At 31.0% G+C, this 23,180-nt stretch overlaps 1 protein-coding gene and 1 long non-coding RNA gene across 2 annotated transcripts; one reads left to right on the forward strand and one right to left on the reverse strand.

The window, feature by feature from the left end:
• The first annotated feature begins 18,482 nt into the window (after window positions 1–18,482).
• LOC110815326 (alkane hydroxylase MAH1-like) lies at window positions 18,483–20,041 on the forward strand. The gene has a single exon (XM_088223495.1). It carries the CDS (start codon window positions 18,500–18,502, stop codon window positions 19,913–19,915), a length of 1,416 nt encoding a protein of 471 aa, XP_088079621.1. The 5' UTR covers window positions 18,483–18,499; the 3' UTR covers window positions 19,916–20,041.
• Window positions 20,042–20,198: 157 nt separating this feature from the next.
• On the reverse strand, window positions 20,199–21,849 carry LOC148253472 (uncharacterized). The gene is made up of 2 exons (XR_015821844.1): window positions 21,426–21,849; window positions 20,199–20,427 (listed from the first exon to the last, which is right to left on the reverse strand). It is a non-coding gene; the product is annotated as an uncharacterized LOC148253472 (long non-coding RNA).
• Between the last annotated feature and the right edge of the window lie 1,331 nt (window positions 21,850–23,180).

Below are 23,180 nucleotides of genomic sequence, written 5' to 3' on the forward strand. Positions count from 1 at the left end.
GACTCTCTTCTAAAGAGCACTTTAAAGACTAGATTTTCGGTTTTATGGATCGTACCAGATTGAGCAATGTATTGGACCAGTAGCTTATAAGCTCAAACTACCGGAAGGATCACGCATTCATCTGGTCTTCTATGTTTCCCTGCTCAAGAAGAAAATAAGTGACTTTATCTTCACCACCAAGGATCTTCCAACCATTACTGATGAAGGTAATGTCTTACTCCACCCCTACAAATCATGGACACTCCTTGGCTTAAAAAGGGAGGCAAATTTATGGAATAAAGCCTAGTTCAATAGAAGAATATGTCAGCAGAAGACACCACTTGGGAAAACACTAAAGATCTCGTTGAACAATCCCCTAACCTTGAGAACAAGATTCCTCAAAATGGGAGGGAGTGATGTTAGGATTCGAAGATCCTAACGAGTTCCAGTAAAAAACCTGAAATACCTAGATTAAAACATCAAACTAAGTCAGCCACACATGCATCCCTACAAAACTGTTTAAGATGCCCCAGCCATATCTGCACAAAGCTGAAGACTCGCTCCACCAACAACCACTCTGCAGCAGCTGCTCTCCCACACCAGAAGTGGCTAGTTATCCTTTTATCTTTCTATTGATTTTCGTGTTCGTAGAAGTAGGAATTTATTCTTATCTTATAAGCCATTTTCATGTAGCTAAAGCTCCTTCTAGATATGAATAAAACAGTGAAGTTTAATCCCTAAAATTAGTTATTTTCTCACCTTAAGTAGAAAATTATCTTGCTAGCTTTGATTGGGACCTATTAGATTAAGTGTCTAATTGTGGATTAAGTAGTTTGGCTAAATGCATTTAAAAATGCCTAGTCTTTCTACTTTTATTTCATTCAGAGTCCAATTATTTTTTTTAACAGTTAGTTAAGTGTTTGATTTTTTAGATCTTTTCAACTGACAGTCCTTATAATTATAAATTTTATAGTTTTAAATAGGATGTTCTATATATGACATGCTTCGTGTATTTATGCGGTACATACCATGATTTATTTATTTTTTTATTACACTAACCACAACTGCAAACCAATTACGAGTTATGTTGCATGAAGTTTGTTTATTAAAATTATTATCTTTTTCTTTGAAGGTATGGTTGATGTAATAAAAGTTCACTTCTTCTATCATAATATATGTATGATGCAATAAACATTTACTTCTTAAATCTCTTCTCTATTAATGAACTTATGAGACTTATAGCTATTGAAAACTCAACTTGGGCTATTGTTCTCCAAGTATAAATATAATAATTAAACACCCTTTTTTTTCAAATAAAAGATGATTTCTTGTAGTGCTATGATAAAAAAATGGTCTTATATAAAGTTCTTCTTAACGAAATACAAAATAAATTGTTTCAATTTCAAAGTTCTATATTTTATTATTTTATTATTTTATTATTATTTTAAATAGAATTTTCACTATCTTATAGTGGAAAGAAATTAGTGTAGATTTGCAAATACATTCCGCAAAAGCTTTTTCTTTTTTTTTTCTTTCTAAACACAACATGAAGGTATATCTTTGATTATTATCAATTATTATGAAATCCTTTTGTTATCCATTTAACTAATAAGCTTTCTACAATAAATGAAAAAAGTGTACCTAATATGAATCTAAAGATGTTGAGCAATATGATTCACACAATATGAATCAAGCATTACGTTGTGTAATTCATGAACCGTGATGTTTGTATGCATGCCAAATTATTGAAATAGTGTTGTACTCCCACATTAAGGACCTTAAAACAATATATAATCATCATTGTCTACAATCTTATAATTCATGAGTATAATATTATGATTTGGTTCAATTTAATAACAAAATAATTTGAATTTTATGAGTAAGTCATGATATATTACGAATTGATAAGTGAATATTAAAAATCAATAATAAATTGCATGATTAGATTTGATTTTTACAATTTACTTAAATCTAGATAATACTAAATTTAATTAAGTCTTCAGAAAATTTGTCATTTTATTATGAATTATAATATTTATACAATTTGTCTTTAAGATTAGCATTCATTTAGTTAATATTAGTATACATTCTTAAATATAATTTAATATATATATCATAAAAAATTTATATATATATATATAAATGTCAGTAAATTTTAATTCATAACTTACATTTCGGGTCTTGCAATTTGATTTGATATATGATTTTCAATTAAAAGACTAAATTTGCTACTTACAATTCGAATTTCGATAAAGCAACTCTACATATAGTACTTTTCAATAACTTAATGCTCGACTGCTAGCATCTCTCAATCCGCTACTCATATTTATGTGAATCGATGAAGGCATATAGCAACATGATTCACACATCAAATGTCTAACATATTTTTAGGTATAAAATCATAATATAAAAGGATATGGTTGAATTCCTCAAAGGAACAAATTCTTTAAGTTTTGATGAACCATATTTTTATGTGGAGATAATATTCAAATTTTTATCCAATTAACATATATGTTTTTTTGATTTCTCCTTTTATAAGCAGAAATGCAAATTTATTATTATGTAGTTAAAGAAATGAAAAAAGTTATTTACTTATGTAGCAAATATATATACATACATTATGATTAATATTTACATAAATAATTAACATACATGACGTAACTTCTATAAAAAAAAATTGCTATAAGCACATCTTTCATGCTAGAAAGTTTGCAAAAAGACCGTGTTGTTAGTAGTCCATGATCCACCATACTTAAAATTAATTTTACTCTCAATACAAAATTCAGTTAGTCATACAATATGGATCAGATTGTAGTTTTAGTTTATAAAAAAACGGATTAAAGATTAACAAAAAAACTAAATTGAGCAGACAAAAGTGTTTCAGCCATTACCCTAATTTGTGCATTTTCCACAGTTAATGAAAATATTACAATTTTTATTCATTTTCTTATTATTTTAGAAGATAAATAAAAAATGAAGTTAATTTTATTTACACACATAACACTGCACGATCAATATTGAAATTAGAGAATCAAATATTTATTAATCCAAATTGTCCAACATAACACTTGAACGGGACAATGCTTATGAGAATATTTTATGTTATTTTTGATGTTTATAAGCATGGAATAGGAATGATTAAGGGTGAGGGTTTAGATTGAAGACCATTTAATTTTAATTTTAGTCTGAATCAAATATCTTTTAATCAAGTCTAGTTCAGCTCAAAATGAGTCATTTTTTTTAATTTAATTTTCTAACTAAATACTGATATAAATTAATGAAAATGAAATTAAAAATATATATATATATATATTTTTGTTATCTTTTTTTTATCTAAATCGGTTCATCTTGGCCCATATTGGGACACAAGCAAATTACTTTTAGATTTTTTGTTGTCCGGACGAAGGCCGAGATCAAATAATATTTGGTCTAACTCAATCTATATTACTCTGTTTGGTTTAGTCCAACCTCGTCTGGACCAAAATTTGAGCACCTCTAGATGTTTGACCTTTTTATAAAAAATAAAAAAATTAGTTGAAACATGAGATCATTAGGCAAAAAAGCAATGCTATTTTATTTTAAAATCTTTTAATTTCATTTCTTGAATTTAAGAGTTGTATAATATATCTTTTCTGCTAGACAGCATGAGTTATATAATTTTAATTTAAAGTATTAATTCTATAACGAAAGTATCATGTGATCTGAATTAGATGTCTCTACATTTATTAGAGAATACAAATCATTACAAAAATCCAAAATAAATCAAATAAGGAGTCAATAATCAATGTCTTTAAAACTATACTTGAAATTGTCACAACAACTCAAAGCATTATAAGGGGAAAAACATATATGGAATTCAACAACACCTCAAAGTATCATGATACAACAAGACTCGCACAGTGTACAGCCAATGCACTCGTGGACTCGATATAATTTGCACTCTATGTACGGGTAGATTCTTCACAGCAGCAACAACAGCCCATGCGTGTGTAGACTCTGCATATAATGTTGCTCTTTGCACACGAGAACTCTTCGTAGAAGCAGAGTTTCATCCTCCCCAATAGCTCAAAAGGATGGGAAAAGTAACTATAATTGATTTAAGCCAAGCTGAACTTCTTATGGTATAATTCAAACTCTCATCTTGTAATTTATTTGGTTTCTAATGCTCAAAGTAAATAAATACATGTTGAATAAATGATAACAGACAAACAATAGTGTTGAGGCTTATGAAAAAATTGAGTAAAAAGTTGAGAGTGTTAAGAAAAATAGAGAGCAAGTATAAGAAAGAAAGAAAGAGAAGTTGCTGGAATGATTTTTGATTGATTTTGTCGGCACACATTCAGCACCTTAAAAACAAAATAAACTTAAGGCAGTCAATATAAATATTAAATCAGATTTACTGATTATACGAGTTCTAAAAAATAGATTTCTAATAACTTGCTTGATTTAATGTAGATTTACAGATTTCCCAACTGGAGATTTGCATCGGTTTTTATTCAAAAAAAAAAAAAAAAAAGACTCATAAATCATAATAAATGCTTTCATAAAACTTTTTTACGCTATTAAAGAAATATCATGAATAACTCTAATTGCTCCTCTTTTGCAACCTCAAATCAGCAACGCCCGTGCCATGCAGCACCCTACCTGCTGCCCCATACCACAATCATCCAGACAAAAAAAAAAACTCTTGATAAATCTCACTCCCACCAATTATATTTTATGGAAAACTAAATTGTTGTGTGTTTCAATTATTAAAATCTTCATGCATTAATCAATGGATCATACCCTCCTCTAACTAAAGTCATTTTGCCCCAAATCATGAATATATATTACTTGGTTTCAGAAAGACTCAAATTGTTGATGTAATGGTATCGAATGGAGCTCAATAGTTATCTTATTTTTATTATTATTTCGATTAATGGTTAACTTTGGTTATTAATTTTATTTTACAATAACTTTTCTCGCTCTCATTACCTAAATATGTATCTATGCGTACACATTATGAAAATTAAAGGCACAATATAAACCAAAAAAGCTTTATGTTCTAATATACCACTGCACGAATGTATGGTAAAATGGGCCTATCACATGTGCAACAAAGTTTTTTTAAAAAAAATTATATATTGTTTTAAATATGCATGAATATTTTATTAGATAATTACTTAACTTTTATTAAATAAAATCCTAAGCATATCATATCTGTATGATTTAAGCATTTAATACCACACATGAGTATAATATATGATTCACTTGAATACATTAAAAGGTAAAAAGCTGAAACCTTAAAATACATACCTTTTGCCGTGAGCTTCAAGGGTGGTTTCTTGCAGGACTTTTTTTGTTCTTGGTTCTTGTTTGTTTGTTGAGATCTACGCCTTCCTTGAAAATTATATCCAATAGCAAATACTTCTTTAAATGATTGATTGTATCATCTTCTCTAACTCATTTCATAAAAGCTAGATGGACCCTCAACTCTCTCTTCTAAGAACTCTTTTCTTTTTAGAGTGATTTTCATTTCATAGTAAGAGTTTTGAGAACTTCATTTTTAGACAACTAAAAATGATAGTCTAATATGAAAAATGAATAATATTTCGACATAAGTAGTAGTATTATGTTATCAAATCATGTAATATGTTAATCTTAAAATTTTAAATTCTATTGTATCTACGGTGGAACATTGCATATGTACTTTTGTTTTATGGTTTCTAATTTAGCATTATACGTTTGTGTCAAAACCTATTTATTATTATTTAATTATTAGATATTAATTGTATTATATACAATTTTACTCAATCATATATCCAATTTTACAACCTTATATGTAAATTAAAAAATTATAATAATATTTCATTTGAATTGTATATTAGAATTAACTTAGAACTAATGATTTAAAATTTTCTTTTCATTAAATTGAAATTTGAACCCAATTCTATCCAAAAATTAAACGTTTTGTGGTTTTATTCTCTATGTATAATGGAATCAAAAAGAAAAAGGAGGAAAGTTAGATGGATTTTAATGCCCGAAAGATGGGAATGAAAATTTATTTACCACGTCATTATTTCATAAATGGTAAAATGGGCCTACCACATGTCAACTAAAGATTAATGTTATCATTTATTAAAATAATATATGATAACAATTTTAAAATGTGATTAGTCAATTATAAGGGTTAAGTATTTTAAAAATAACATCAATGTATTTGTTTTTAAAAAATAAAATAAAATAAAATAAACATATAGTAATATTTTAAGCATAAATATATGTATTAATTATAAATATTGTAAATATAATATAATAAATTAATTCATTTATTTTAAAAGCATGATAAAAGAATTTCAAAATAATATTACTTATTAACTTGTATTTATTATAACAATCTTGGAAGATTTGTGAATCTTTTTTATGTTCCGTTAGTCATTAATTAACTAAACTAAATTTTCATCTGCATTTAATAATAAATTTGACGTTTCATCTACTACGGTTGTGATATGATATGACAAAAGTTTTAGAAAAATACTTTACTTTTTGAATGAATGCTATATAATTAAGTAATAACCCTTTTTTCAACATTTTATGAGAATAATCCCATTTTATTCCGGAAAAATTCATAATTAATGCAATATGAAGCGGATTTGAGTAAAAAAATTTAAATCCTTAATGTTCTAATGTACTAATCTAAATTTTCTCTGTTTTAATTATATTTAAATTAGATAAATTTTAATTAATAAATATTTAATGTTCTATATTTATAATGCTATTTTTTGATTTTTTTAAATTAAAAAAAAAGATAAATAAAATAATAAGGTAAAAAATTTTAATTACAGTAGATAAATATTTTTTTATTTACTTCATATATGAAACAAATATAAATCTTATTAATAGACAAGTACTGGAATTGACCCATACTCGCCCCTCTGTCCATCCCTATTGCATTCTTAACTCCAGCTTTAAATGTCAACCAACCCCTCTCTTGCACACGTAACTCCAACTTTTCATGTTAACCAACCTCTCTCTTTCGGTATTATTTTACTTAGAATACACAACATCGAAAATGAAAAGAAAATAGTGTTAATGGATTCTAAGTCGAAAAGAGGATTGATTACCCAACCCCACGGTTGTAGAGAAAAATGAGAGGTGTGGCGCACAAAACTTGCACATGAGGAATGAGTGTGACTTGGTGTATGCGTAGGTGTATCAGGTTTAACGAAAAAATGATGGGCTGCGCGGATGCTATAAATACACCATATTTTAATCAAGATATAAATACTCTCGTAACTTTGCTAATCTTCCAGAGTGAAAAAAATTAAGTGTTAAAAAAAAAAAAAATGCTGAAAGGAAATAGACAGGAGGATCGCCCATATCAAAACCCTAAAATGAAGGGTCAAAATTTTTTCTGTTTTAAAATTGGTTACTGTTGGAGACAGCTAGTAATCTCAATAGATTCCAGAGACCACTTTTTCTCTTTTCTTTTACTTTCCTACATGTGAATAAATTCTCAATGCCTCCACACAATAAAAAAGGTAGAAAATTAAAGAGCATTAAATACTCCATATTCACCCAGTTGAGTTTTTTTTACATGGTATCAGAGCAGTGCTTGTGATAAGCACTGATTTCTCTGATTTCTATACTACTCTATTACTTTATTACTCAATGGAAAACCCTAATATAGATGTGTTGACACTCCTAAACTCGGATCAGCTTGGAATGCAACTTGTCACAACCACCCTTGATTGCTCCAACTACTTGTCTTGGAGTCGAGCCATGGTGATTGTGTTGAGAGCTAAGGACAAGCTCGCTCTCGTTGATGACAGATGCAAAAAGTCTGAACCTGATGCAACAGAATATGAACAATGGCACAAAACAGACAGTTTAGTAGTGTCCTGGATCCTAAACTCGATGAACAAAGAGCTCGCTAGCACCTTCCTGTTCACCACATCAGCAAAAAACCTGTGGGATGAAATAAAAGAGAGGTATGGTGAAAGCAACGGACCTTTGTTGTATCAATTAAAATGTGAAATAAGTTCCATCACACAGTCTAATCTTTATATCACAGCCTACTATACAAAACTCAAAAGGCTATGGGATGAGCTAACTCATCTAAGGCCCTCACCTGCTTGCACTTGCCATGCTGCAACACAACACAGTGAAATAGACAATACCAATAACCTGATCTAATTTCTAATGGGTCTTAATGACTCATATGACCATGTCAGAAACCAAATATTGATCATGGAACCCTTACTCGGTGTGAATAAAGCTTATTCCATAGTGATTAGTGTTGAAAAACAAAGAGAAGTACACAATATCAACTCACTTGAAGGAACACCCGCTGCATTTTACATCAACTTGAAAGATAATCCAAAATTTTCAAACCGAAAAAAAAAGATAACAGGACATGCACTTATTGTAAAAACACATGGCACACGAAGGACACGTGTTTCAAGCTCCATGTCTGCCCAGAATGATTTGCAGAACTCAAAGGGAAAAGGAACAAAGAAAAAGCCAATGCAGTGGCAAACAATGCCCCCGAAGACACCAAAATAGAAGCATCCAACATAAACTGGGGTACAAAAATGACCACACTCATACAACAAGAGATCAGCAAGTACATAAAAAATCAATGAGCAAACACGGTAGAGTTTGCATGATGCGTTGGCTACTCTGGCCCCGCTGGTAAGCAACCTAGATGTTATTTTTTACATGTCTATAATGATATAGGAACTTGGATAATAGACACAGGTGTCACATTACACATATGCCATGATTTTAAAATATTTTCAAAATTCGTAAAATTAGAACCTACAGTACCTGTCTTGCTACCAGACGGAACCACGAGTCATTCAACCCACAAAAGAACCATAAAACTGTGTGATAATCTAATTCTGCAGGATGTCCTCTATATACCAAAATTTACTTGTAACCTTATTTTTGTCAGAAAGCTAACCCAAGCTTCAAATAACTATATTTCCTTTCACCCAACCATTATTTTGTGCAGGATTTGACAACTAACAAAATATCGATGAAGGAACAATAATGAAGGGCCTGTACACCCTAAGTGAAGACATAGACTCTAACAAAGCATGCATCAGCCACACCCAAGAAAACAACCTATAACTATGGCATAAAAGGCTCGGCCACACATCCACAAAAAAATTGATTCACATCCCCGGTCTAAAGTTACCAGGCGATGCAGCTTTACATGATTGTGAAATATACCCCTTGGCAAAACAGTAGCGTTTGTCTTTCCCTAAAAGTTCCATCAATACCAATGACATTTTTAGTTTAATACATGTTAACCTTTGGGGACCATACCCAGTCAATTATATTTCAGGTGCACTCTATTTTTTAACCATAATTGATGATTTTTCAAGAGTTACTTGGACTTATTTATTAAAAGAGAAAACAAGTGTACCAAATACCTTAAAATATTTTTGAATCTAATACAAAACTAATTTCAGAAAACAATCAAAATAGTTAGGACAGACAATGGCACTGAGTTCATAAACACCTCATGCAAAACTGTTTTTCAAGAAAGGGGAATCATGCATTAAAAAACCTGTACATACACACCACAACAAAATGATGTGGTGGAAAGGAAACATAAACACCTACTGCAACTTGCTAGGGCATTGATGTTTGAATTAAAATTACCAAAAAGGTTTTGGGATGAAGCCATACTCACAGCCACACACATAATAAACGTTTTGCCAAGCTCTGTAAAAAACTTCTTATGAAATTTTGTACAAAAAACAGCCAGATTACTTAAACCTAAAAGTCTTTAGTTGCCTATATTTTGCTACAAATATTAACCCCCAAAAGGACAAGTTTGAACCCATGACTTTAAAATGTGTCTTCTTAGGGTATGCACCCAATGCTAAGGCTTACAAATTATATGATATAATAAATAAAAAAATGATTTTGTCAAGATGTCATATTCCATGAACATATTCTCTCATACCAAGCACAACAACCTAAACCAGATTACCATGACACATCACTGCCAATACCAAGCATCGACATAGTAACCACAACTAAAAACCAGTTACAAAGAAGAGAAAAAATTCTCTTACCAGACATCATTCCCCAAGAGTCTGAAATGAGGAGGAGCATCAGGGTGAGAAGCAGGCCCGCCTGGATGGAAGACTTTGTTGCCCATACCACTAAACAACCTGTGCCCAAACCTCCCTTCCTCATGTCCACTTCACCTACATACAATCATGACTATGTTAATTTCATTACACAAGTGTCTATTACGAAGGAACTAATATCATATAGGGATGTTAAAAAGGACAGCAAGTGGGTTGAGGCCATACAAGCCGAGCTATCCACACTAGAAGACAATAACACTTGGGAACTAACTGCACTACCAAAAGGGAATAAAGCAATCGACTCAAAATGGGTGTATAAAATAAAATATAATGCTGATGGATCAGTTGATAAATATAAAGCAAGACTCGTGGCTAAAGGTTACAAGCAAGAGTTTGTAATAAATTATCATGATAGCTTCTCACCAGTAGCCAAAATGATCACGGTTCGACTACTTTTAGCCATGGAAGCCGCAAGTGACTGACCAATATATCAGTTAGATATCAATAATGTGTACCTACATGGGTTTATAGAAGATGAGCTATACCTAAAACCCCCAGAGGGCTACTTCAAGGCCAGTAAAGAGCAAGTCTATCGTTTAACCAAGAGCCTATATGGCCTGAAATAAGCAGGTCGCCAATGGAATAAAGAGCTTACTTCAAATCTTCAATCCATCGGCTTCACCAAGTCAGAAGCCGACTACTGTCTATTCACAAAAGGAACAAAAAGAAACTATATTGCAGTTGTGGTATATGTGGATGACTTACTTATTACGGGTCCTAATGACGAAGAGATTTGTGAAGTCAAAAGCACCCTAGATGAAGCCTTTACGGTTAAGGATCTCGGTCAAGTAAGATACTTCCTTGGAGTTGAGATAGCTAGGTCAAAAGAAGGGATCTACATCAGCCAGAGAAAATACATTAAAGACATTTTACAAGACACAAAGATGGAAGATGCAAAAGGAAGCCATTTTTTCCTGCCTTCTGGACTAAACTAAATGCAGAAAAAGGAGAAATCTTACTAGATTCGGAGAGGTACAGACGTCTAATCGATCGTTTGCTCTACGTTAACTTTACCAGACCCGACATAACATACTCCACCCAATATCTCAGTTAGTTCATGCAACAGCTCAGACAGCTGCATCTCGACGCCGCACTACATGTTGTCAAGTACCTAAATTTATATTCAGAGCAAGTCATCTTCTTTCTGAGAATGAATAACATTAAAGTTCAAGCCTTTTGTGACCCGGATTAGGCATCGTGTCTGATGACTTGCAAATCCCTCACGGGCTTCTGTATATTTCTTGGGCCTGCACTAATCTCCTAGAAAACAAACAAATAAACTACGATGAAAAAGTCTTCTGCAGAAGCTGCGTACAAAAGTATATCATCAACAGTATGTGAATTTCAATGGATAACCTATCTCCTTCGAGATTTTCAAATAGTACCTCACTTACCCGTAATACTGAATTGCGACAACAAAGTCGCCGAGCATATCGCAGCAAATTTGGTCTTTCACGAACGAACAAAGCATCTCGACACGATTGCCCCATAGTTCGTAACCAGGTACAAAAGGGCTTCGTCGAAACAAAACACGTCACCTCGAGAGAACAGTTCGTCGATCTGCTCACGAAACCTTTAGGGATCTCAACACATCACCGACTTCTGTTCAAGATGAAGCACCTGCAACAAGAAAGCATAAAGGGTTAAAGAAATGGTGGTGAGGAACTTGAAGTGTTGAAAGTGAACAGGCTTCATCTTGAGGAGCGGGTGAAAAGAATTAAGTGTAAAAAATGAGAAAATGATTAAAAAAATAGACAGGCAGACCACCCAGATCAAAACCCTAAAATTAAGGGTCAAGATTTTTTCTGTTTTAAAATTGGTTACTGTTGGGGACAGCTGGTGGTCTCAGTAGATTTTAGAGACCACTTTTTTTCTTTTTTTTTACTTTCCTGCATGTGTATAAATTCTCAATGTCTCCACACAATAAAAGAGTTAAAAAATTAAAGAGAAGTAAATACTCCATATTCACCCGGTTGGGTTTTTTTATAAAGAGAGTTGCAAAATATAAATCCTATTATGGTTTCTCGCTTGACGGTCATTTTCCTCATGAGTTTTTCGATTTTTGAGGTAATTTCTCATATTTCCTGTAACAACCGAAAAAAGAAAAGGAAATAAAAAAAGAAGAAAATAAAATAAAGAAAACTCTAACGGACAGAAGAGAGGGGTGGAGAATAAAAGAAGAGGAAAAAGAAAAATAAGAAAAAGAAGAAGAGGAGAGTGGCATTGGCACGCAAAAAGGAGTGCCTCAAATGTTGTCACTCATCGGGCGTTTAAAGGTAAAATTGACGTAGTGTCGATCACCAATCCCGCCGTTTTGTGTTTATGTATGTATATTTATATATTTATAAATATATATATATAAATGTACGTGCAGTTATAGATATGCATATATACAGTATATATAAATATATATAGGTGTTAGTGCAGAAGCATATATATGTGCAGCGTTTATTTTTGCATATCCGTACATATATAGGTGTAGTTGTAGATGAGTACATATGCAGTACGTACATATATATATGTATAAATATATGCATGTTAGTGTAGTTCTATATATGTATACATTAAGTATGTGTGTGCATCTTATATATATAAATATATATGCAGTGTTTATGTATTTGTGTCTATATATCCGCACATATATGTTTGTGCATTTGTAAATATGTATATATATGCACAAAATATAAATATATATATGCGTGTTGGTGTAGATGTATATAAATACAGCGGGTATTGGTACGCGTTGTATATATATATACATATAGTGTTCATGTAGGTGTAGTCGAGTATATATATACATATATAAATATGAGTACATGTGTGTGTGTGTATATATATGAATATATGTAAAAAAAAATAGTAAATAAAATTTAGGTTTTGGAACTTTTGGAAAAAGAAATGTTGTAAGCAAGTTCTAAGAAGGTTTAGGAAAGTAATCTTAAGGGAGAATTAAATTGGGAATAAATTGATGAGTGAAATTAGACTAACTGTGGTTGGATAAAAATATATATGTAAAGTCAAGTGAATTTGGGTCTTTAACGCAGGATTCAGATTTTCTATACAAGTTTGAGAAATAAGTTTAGGAACTCAAATTCATCAGAATTGATCAGTTTATAGACTTTAATCCAAACTAATAAAGTAGTAAGAATTGGGTCAGTTATCATTCGAGACTACATGTTTTTATAAAAATTTTGATTATTGAATTTAAAATAATTATTTAGAATTTTATAAATTATTTCAAATTATGTTTTGGTATATATATATATATATATATTTATCAAAAATCTGCATATGAATGTGGACTACATGTGAATGACTCTATGTAATTGTATATGTAAATCGATACGGATACAAATATGTAGTGTATTATTCACATATATGCGTAGTTGAATGTAAATTTTCTTTTTTTAAAAATAAGATCTTACGAATGTTTGAGTTTCTGAAGTTGGGATATAAAATAGAAGTAATTTTTGAATAAGAAATAATTTACTGGTTATCATGAGAGAGAGTGTACGGACTTGGTACATAGGGTGAACCCTACCATAGATGTGTCCTCAGTCATACGGGACTGAGAAGTCCCATACTGGACAGGGTTGAGAGTTAGTTTAATTACGTTCATTTGGACGCAGTATTGAGATAGTCTATAATTGTGGTGCCAATTACCAGATAGGGGATGGAGACGACCAATAAATTGTAAAAGAAATATTTTTTATATCTACGTGTAACGGGGATCCCTATGGACCCCCTGTGGTACCGGTAATGGAAATAATAATATGTAATGGAAATAGAAATGGTAAGTAATCATGGTTTTGATGAAATGGTAAGAAATCCAAAGTTTCATATTTATTGAGATGTGTGTTAATTGTACTTCTCACTATGATTGTAATGATATCTTAATATTGTGTATGGATGATTGTGTGAACTGATAATATTGTTTTTCTTGAAAATGAAAACTATCTGAATACGTACCTGATATGGTTGATGGTATTTGTGAATGAAAAGAAATTATCTGAATATAAATCAAATATGATATGATGATATTTATGAATGAGAATGATATGTACAGTATCTAAATATGAACATGTTTAGAATGAATAATAAAAAATATGAGGTTATTTATTGTTTTTTTTAGGTTATATTTAGCGATAATGATGAGTATGATTGTCTTTTAAATTTGATTTCTTTAAATATAAAGTACTGTGTGATATGTGAAATTATTGTTATTCATGTGGATTTTAGTTTAAATAAAATCTGTATATGTTTTATAAATCTAATGTGATGGATGAATGCATGTTTTTGTTATGGGCACTGCCTCTTTTCTTACTAAATACGTGAACCTCACCCTAATTCACAACTTCTCAGTGCAGATTAATTCATATCAGGAGCACGTTCAAAGTTGAAAGAAAACTCTAAATGAACCTTTAGAGACTATGAGAGTATTGCTTTGTAAAAAAGATTTAATTACATTATAATAATGTAATATAAAAAGTTTCAGTGAGTCTCATGATTTATAGTTCCATACAGGGGATATATGATTGAATTTTAAATTTTAGAACATTGTTGCACAGATTTATTAGGTTATATGTATGGGTTAGCGCTCCTTTCTCTTCAGAAAAAGTGAATTGTTATATTTCCTCCTTACTATTATGGTATATCTTACTTACTTGCAATTGTATAGACTATAATAGTGTGTTATTATATGGTACCAGAGCATAAGAGGATGGAAGGTGAGAACTTTAACAAGACGGTAGCTAACTAAACCTATATTCTTATTATGATCATTTCATATCCCTCTTATACTAATAAGGGCATTATTAATAATAAGTGTACTAGGCGTGGATGTAGATTGTGATGGGTGTACAATATTAGGTAGGAACTCTTTTATTTTGTAATTAGTTTTATGAACTTATTGGTTTAAAATAGAATCAAAATTTTTAGTTGTCTAATTTTTTGTAATAAAGTTATGCAAGTATAGTTCATATGTTATAAGGGTTTTTTACGATTCAAAGAACCTAAAGTAGATTGTACTATATTAGTTTTACTATTTTTTGAGAAAAGATAAAGGATATACCGTTAGGCCAATATATTTTTGTATAATGCATCTAACTCATAATGGTGACAATTTTAATATCTATATAAGGCTCTAAAAATTGTTTATTATCTTAGTTGTGACTACACTCTTAACACAGACAAGCATCGACTCTATCTCTAACACCTCATCTCCTTTGTAGATCACAAGGAAGTGATTGAAAAATTCTCTCTAATTGAAATCCTTCTATTATCTAAACCCTTAAATCCAACTTTATTTAAATTATTATGTACCTCCTTCTTCATTCTGATGCTTGGGCATGGAGGAAGCTAGTATTTAGATCACTAGTTTGTAGCAAATCAATTACTGATCTCTACGCCAACCTAATGTTCTTTTTTCTTATATAACTCCTCTAGTTCCTCTTCTTTTTAACACTTTCTTAGTGTCAACTTGATCTAACCTTAGTTTCATTATAGAGATCTTGAATATTTTTCATCTTTCTTGGCCTTTGACTTGAGCTTCCTTGAGAAATAGGTGATGCAACATGAGTCGAAGAAGGGGGGGAATTATCTCTTGCATTGTCACCATGGTTTATTGGCCTTCCTTTTCAAAATATAGAAAGAAATCATAAATCTTTTCTTCTTGTTTCTCTTAATTCCAAGCCGTTTTTTCATCAAATTCAACATCTCTACTCACCACAATTTTGCCATTGCTTGGATTGTATAATTTGTAACCTTTTGAATTTCTATCATACCCAATGAAAACATGTTTGACACTTTGATCGTTAAGCTTGGATCTCTCTTGTTGTGGAACATGAGCATATGCAATACTTCCAAAAACTCGCAAATGGTTGACACTAGGCTTCACTCCTCTCCATACTTCTTGGGGAGTCTTGTCTTTCACAGTTGATGTTGGAGATCTGTTGGACAAATATACTGCACAAGAAATTGCTTCGGCCTAAAATTCCTTGGGCATGTTTTTAGCTTTCAACATGCTTCTAGCCATATTAAGAATAGTTTTATTTTTTCTCTCTGTAACTCCATTTTGTTGTGGTGATCTCGAAGCTGTTAAAGGACGACGAATTCCATTATATTCACAAAAATCATAGAATTCTTTGGAAGTGAATTCACCTCTTCTATCGGTTCTCAAAGTTTTTATCTCACACCCACAATCTTTCTCTACAAGAGTTTTGAAAGTTTTAAAAGCAGTAAAAGCATCTGATTTTTACTTTAAAAAGTACACTCAAGTCTTTCTACTAAAATTATTAATAAATAATAGAAAGTATTTATTTTTACCAAATGAAGGTGGATTGATTGGTCCACACACATTAGCATACATAAGTTGGAGGTTCTTAATTGCCCTTGTAGTAACTTCTTTTAGAAAACTCATTCTTTAGTGCTTCCCAAATGGACATGCTTCACATAATTAATTAGGATGGTTGATCAAAGGCATGCTTTTCACCATTTTTTCTTATCCCATTGCCTTGAGTGCACCAAAGTTCAAATGACCAAATCTCATATACCAACACCATGCTTTACCTTCCACACTAGCCTTCAAGCATTTTGCTTCAATGGTTTTGAGATTTAAGATAAACATTCAATTTTCTAACATATGCAACTTAGCAATCAAATTAGCACTTTGATCTCTAAGCCAAAGACAATAATCTTTCATGTAGATTTCATATCCCTTTTCAAGAAATTGGCCCAAACTCAAAATATTACTTTTCAACTTTGGAACATAATAAACATTGGTAATAAGAAAATGCCCACTATTTTTTGAAAAAATTAGAACTATACCTCTCTTGAATTTGGACTTTTAAGGAGTCTCTAAAAGAAACATTGTCATTTATCTTCTCATTAAGCTCCACAAACTTTTCTTTATAGCTGCACATGTGATTACTTGCTCCATTATCCAAGTACCACGAACTATGATTATCACTATCTCTATCTTTACATACTAGCAACAAAGTTGGCTTGTTCCTCCTTTTCGTTTGAAGTGTTACGACATTCCCAAGCATAATGGCCATATATGTGACAGTTATAACATTCAACAATTGACTTGTTAGAATTTCTATAGTAACATCTTCCTCTTCCTCTTCCTCTTTCACGACCTCTACCTGGCTATTGGCTTCTATCTTCATTTTTGACATCATTTTGAGTTTCATTTCTTCTAGACACTTGATCACGACCACGACTATATCCTCTACCTCTTCTTCATCCTCTTTGCCTTCCACCATCATTCAAATAGACCTTTGATTTGAGAATTTACTCCAAAGGCTCTTATTGTCTTCTCTTTATTTTATTTTCATAGGCTTTTAATGATCCCTCTAATTGCTTAAATGTCAGTGTCTAGATCCTTTGATTCTTCAATGGCACACACCACATAATCAAACTTTGGTGGTAAAGATCAAAGAATTTTCTGCACTACACGAACATCTTTCATCACCTCACCATATCTTCTCATTTGGCCCATCATAAACTTGACCTTTGAGCAATAATCTGAAATAGATTTAAAATCCTTCATTCGCAAAGCTTCAAATTTATCTCGTAAAGTTTAAAGTTGCACCTTCTTCACCTTATCAACTCCTTGGAAGGAATTCTTCAAAATCTCTCAAGCTTGTTTTGTGTTGGTAGAATCGGCCACCTTCAAAAATATAGATTTATCCAAACCTTGATGGATGAGAGTAAGGGCTTATAGATCCTTCTTCCTTATTTTTGTCAAAGCATCCCTCCCATTTTGAGTCAAGAACGTTTCATCTTCGGATGAAATAAAATCTTTGTCTAGGATATCTCATATATCTAAGAAGACAAGTATGGCCTTCATGCGAAAATATCAACTCTCATAGTTTTCTTTTATAAGACGAGAAAATTGAAAGAAAAATAGATTATTGGTAGTCATCTCTCTAAAATTTTAAAATTAAGAAGACAATAAAATAAGCTCTGATGCTATTTTATTGAAAAAAATAAAGAAATAGGTTAATTTAATATAATACTTTATTGAAATATGAAAGGAAAAAATAGGGGAAACTAATTGAAAAACTCAAGCATTGATTTGTGATTTTTTTAAAAAGTATTCAAGTACATAGGTATTTATATGTACTAATACAATTCTTAAATTTTCAAATACATAAATGATAATTATGAATCATAATTACCTATAGAAGCCCAAAAGACTTATATTCAATTCTAATTCATGAATTAAAACCAACAAAAATCAAAAGACACATTTATATGCTTATATTCTTTACTCTTTAATTAAGTTTTTTAATTTTTAAATTATTATTTTAACTTCTTAGAAGACAAAGTCTCTTTTGCAAATTATTATTTCTAACAATTAAAACCAGATGTACTTTCCAGCGGCCATTATCATCAATCTCCACCGGCTCCAAGATTGGGCAGCTGAGATTCTTGAAAAAAGTGGTTGTACTTTTTTGTTTAAGGGTCCATGGTTTGCTAACATGGACTTGCTGGTGACAGTGGATCCAGCTAATATTCACTACATTATGAGCTCAAACTTTCCAAATTTTCCCAAAGGTTCCGAGTTCAAGAAAATCTTTGATGTTTTAGGCGATGGGATTTTCAACGCCGACAACGAGTTGTGGAAGAATCAGAGAAAGGTGGCTCAGAGTTTCATGAGCCATCGAGGGTTTTACAAGTTTCTGGTCATGACTAGTCGAGACAAGGTGGAGAATGGGCTGATCCATGTTCTTGAACACGTGGCGGAACATGGGTTGATGGTGGATTTACAAGATTTGTTTCAGAGATTCACGTTTGATTCTACCTGCAAATTGGTTACTGGGTATGATCCGGGTTGTCTCTCGCTTGATTTTCCCGAGATTGAATTCGCCAGGGCGTTGGATGAAGCAGAGGAAGTGATTTTTTACCGACATATAAAACCAAAAATCTTGTGGGAGTTGCAGAGACTGCTCGGTATGGGAGAAGAGAAGAAGATGATAAAAGCTTATCAAACCTTTGACCGAGTGATATCGTCGTACTTGTCGTTGAAGAAAGAAGAACTGAGTCAAAACCCCGAGTCAGAAGCTATGGATTTGTTGACATGCTACATGAAAGTTGAAGATAATGAAATTAAGAACAATGATAAGTTTTTTAGAGACACCATTTTAAGCATGCTACTTGCAGGGAGAGACACAACGAGTTCAGCTCTCACTTGGTTCTTTTGGTTAATTTCTCAGAATCCTAAAGTTGAAGCCAAGATCAGAGAAGAACTCAACTCAACCACACAAGTATCATCATCATCATCATCAACTCGTGTTTTTCACGTAAACGAGGTTGAAAAACTGGTTTATCTCCACTCAGCCCTCTGCGAATCACAAAGACTATATCCCCCAGTTCCATTTCAGCACAAGGAGCCATTAAAACCGGATGTACTTCCCAGTGGGCATCACGTTGATCCAAAGATGAAGATCTTGTTTTCACTATATGCAATGGGGAGAATGCAATCCGTATGGGGAGAAGATTGTCATGAATACAAGCCTGAAAGATGGATATCTGAACAAGGAAGAGTTAAACATGAACCTTCTTATAAGTTTTTGGCATTCAATGCAGGTCCAAGGACGTGTTTGGGGAAGGAAGTGGCTCTTACTCAGTTGAAACTTGTGGCGGCTGCAATTATATATAATTATAATCTGCAAGTAGTTGACGGACAGTGTATAAAGCCGAGGATTTCCATTTTGCTGCATATGAGGCATGGTTTGAAGGTTAAAGTTTCCAGGAGATTTGGAGATGATCATGAATCTTGATTAATTAGTATTTAGTAAACTGCGTGTTCCTTTCACCAAATCAAATAAGAACCATTCATACATACATATATATATGTGTGTGTGTGTACGTACGTAAACAGCGTGTTCTTGTTCTTTGTTTCTTAACCTGATGTTCTGTGATCTATATATATATATATATATATATATGTATGTTCGCTTTGTTGTCTTGTCGATCTTCTTAGTTAATGAGGAATACTAAGAAATATTTTGGTTAAAATAAATTATTTTGTTAAATAAGTAATGAAATAATTATTGAAGCAGATTGGAAATTTTAGACGAGTTTCATACAAGTCCAACCTCAGAGACTTTTTGGCAGCATATATAATCAGCAAGACACATATATATGACGTGCGTATATATATATAATATAGTATATATATATATATATATATATATATAAACTATTCCTGTCAGCATTACATCTCTGAATCTGTTTTTGCTGAAACCAGTATCTGTTTAGGACATCTCCACCTCATCACCGCCACGTCATCCTGCCAGGTCAGTGATTAGGAATATATTGTCTAATTAGGAATAAAGTAATTATTGGGTATGGAAAATAACAAACAACAAAATAATTTGATTTTTATTAGTAAGTCACAATATATTATCAATTATAAGTGAATATTAAATTTCAATTAATAAATTGCATGATTCAATTTAATTTTTAAGATTTACTTATATCACGATAATGTTAAATTTAATTAAATTTAGAGAATTTTTTATTTTATTATAAAATATAATATTTATACAATTTTCTTTTAGAGTAGTATTCATTTAGTTATCAATAATTTTAATATCGAATCTTTAATATAGTTTGATTTTGTTATATATTTTATAAAAAATATATATAAATTGCTATAAATTAAAATTTATAACCTATATTTTGAGTCTAGCAATTTGATTTGATTCACAATTCTTGATTAAGAACTAAATTTTCTACTTATACTTCAAATCTTGATGAAGTAACTATACTTATCTTACTTTTCAATAAATAATTCAATGTTTAACTACTAATATCTTTAAGTGTGCTGACCAATGACCAGATCAAACAATATTTGGTCCAACTTAATTTGGACCATTCTATTAGCTCCGGTCCAATACCTTTTTTAAACTAAAATTTGAACATCTCTAGATGTTGGGATTTTTGTTTTTTTGGAAGTTATTTATTTGAAGCATGAAGATCTCATTAGGGCAAAAAAGCACAAGCTGACATTAAAAATAATATAAAATATGCTATTTTATTTTAAACCCATTCAATTTCATTTCTTGATTTGAGTGTTACATATTTTTTTTGTTAAATAAAACGAGTTATACAATTTTAATTCAAGTCATCAATTCAACAAGAAGTTTTTTTGCCTTATTATATGTAGTACTACCATTATCAAGCCACAAAAAATGCATTCTGTTTGTTAATCATCCAAAAAAGAAACCAATCTTTTGTGCAAAAGAAAATCAAAACATCCACAGTAGAAAGGAAGAAAAGCTGTACCTCTCTTCTGTCCTTATCATCATCAGTCAAAATCATCATCCATTACTGCCTCTGCCTCGCTTGCTTTTGGATTTAGCATTCTGCTTCGAGTTGTCTCCGTCGTCGTTGATCAACATTATTATCATCACGCCAGCCATTTCCCACAAAAAAGGAAGAAGACAAACCTAAACTCTCTCTCACTTTGTCGATGAAGACTTTTAACGTCTTCCCGAAAACGACGACGTTTTGGAAGGATTTAATGCTCTTTGCAGAACGGCAACGTTTTGGGGAAAAAGAAGCTTCAGCTCGTCTTTTTTAAGCCCGGACGAAAGAAAAGAAAAGTAAAAAGTAAAAGAAAAGGAGAAGAGTGGGCTGGGTTGAATTTTTGTACCATCGTCTATTTATTCTTTCCCCTATTTACTACTCTTTTTACCCATTCTAGATTTTTCTTTTTTGCTTCCTTTTTCTTATTAATTCACGTCCCTCGTGTCATTACTTCTCATTTCTTTCTTAATTTCTGTTATCTTTTTCTCTTTCTATTTTTGTTGTTTCTTTAAACAATAAATTTAAGAATATTAACAATCAAAATTATATGATAAATTAAGGACTTTTTATTTTGATATTTTTTTTTGTTTTTATTTAATTTTAATTACACCGAGACAAAATTAAGATATGATAATTGCTCCCAAAATTTCCATTGTTATGCTCTTTCATCATGATTTTAAGTCTTCTTTCTTCTTTTCTGTCTCTTTTTATTTTTATTTTTATTTGTTTGGCTTTTTCTTTTTTTTTTTCCCCCTCTTTCTCTTTTTCCCTTTTTCTTTTCTTTTTTTCTTTTTTTTCTTTTTGTGGTAGTGAAAATATGTACATGTGAAAGCCAATGTAGGATTAAAAAAAATGCCTTATTGTTTTATGCACTGAATATGAATACATAATTAAAAAGTAATTTTTTTTTTGTTTTAAACATTAAAGATAATATAAGATTGAAAATTTACCTTATCTTTTTAAGTATATCCTTATATAATTTATTTATTTTTTCATAATATATTTCTTATATACCATTTACTATTATATATAATAAGGTAAGGATAAATTAATAATAATTAGATAATGATAAATTAATAATTTGATTGAAAAGACAACTATACTATCCTATCATTCAAATAAAACAGTTGTCATTAACATACATTAATACACAATCATTCAAATATAAAAATTTTTTATTATTCCCATCATGTGTCATTATTATTCAATTACTATAATTACCATAAATTAATTACCTATCACTAAATTTATCAAACAAGTCTTAGACAATAAAGATTATTTTAGAATCAAAAAGTTACTTGAAGTGCATAAATGAAAAGTCACTTTGTTTTTTTAAGTATTAAAGGTAAATACAAAATTGAAATGTCAGCTTGCCTTTGTAGGCATTGAAGGTAAATATAGAATTGAAATATTACCTTACTTTTTAGGCATTAAACATGATTGAGTAATGTCTCATCATTTTAGGCACCGAAGGCAAATGAAGAAGAAATGTCATCTTGCCCTTTTAAACATTGAAGGTGAATACATGAATTGATATATTTCTTTTGTAAAATTGATATATCTCCCTTTTTAGGGATGACAGATAATGAATGAAAGGGAAAAGTGCAAGTTGAATGATGCCAACCATACATGAATGAGTGAGGTGAAATGACTTTGATTAAAGTACTAGTAAATGATTTCAATTTTTATGTCAATCATATATCAATGTGTTTAAGGTAAAATAATTTATTC

The sequence above is a fragment of the Carica papaya genome, chromosome 6 (assembly GCF_054855325.1).
Source record: "Carica papaya isolate Zhongbai chromosome 6, ASM5485532v1, whole genome shotgun sequence".
Classification (NCBI taxonomy): Eukaryota; Viridiplantae; Streptophyta; class Magnoliopsida; order Brassicales; family Caricaceae; genus Carica; species Carica papaya.

Bases quoted from the DNA above. Each gene is read 5' to 3' on its own strand.
- LOC110815326 (XM_088223495.1), top strand. From the start codon at position 18,500: ATGTACTTTCCAGCGGCCATTATCATCAATCTCCACCGGCTCCAAGAT.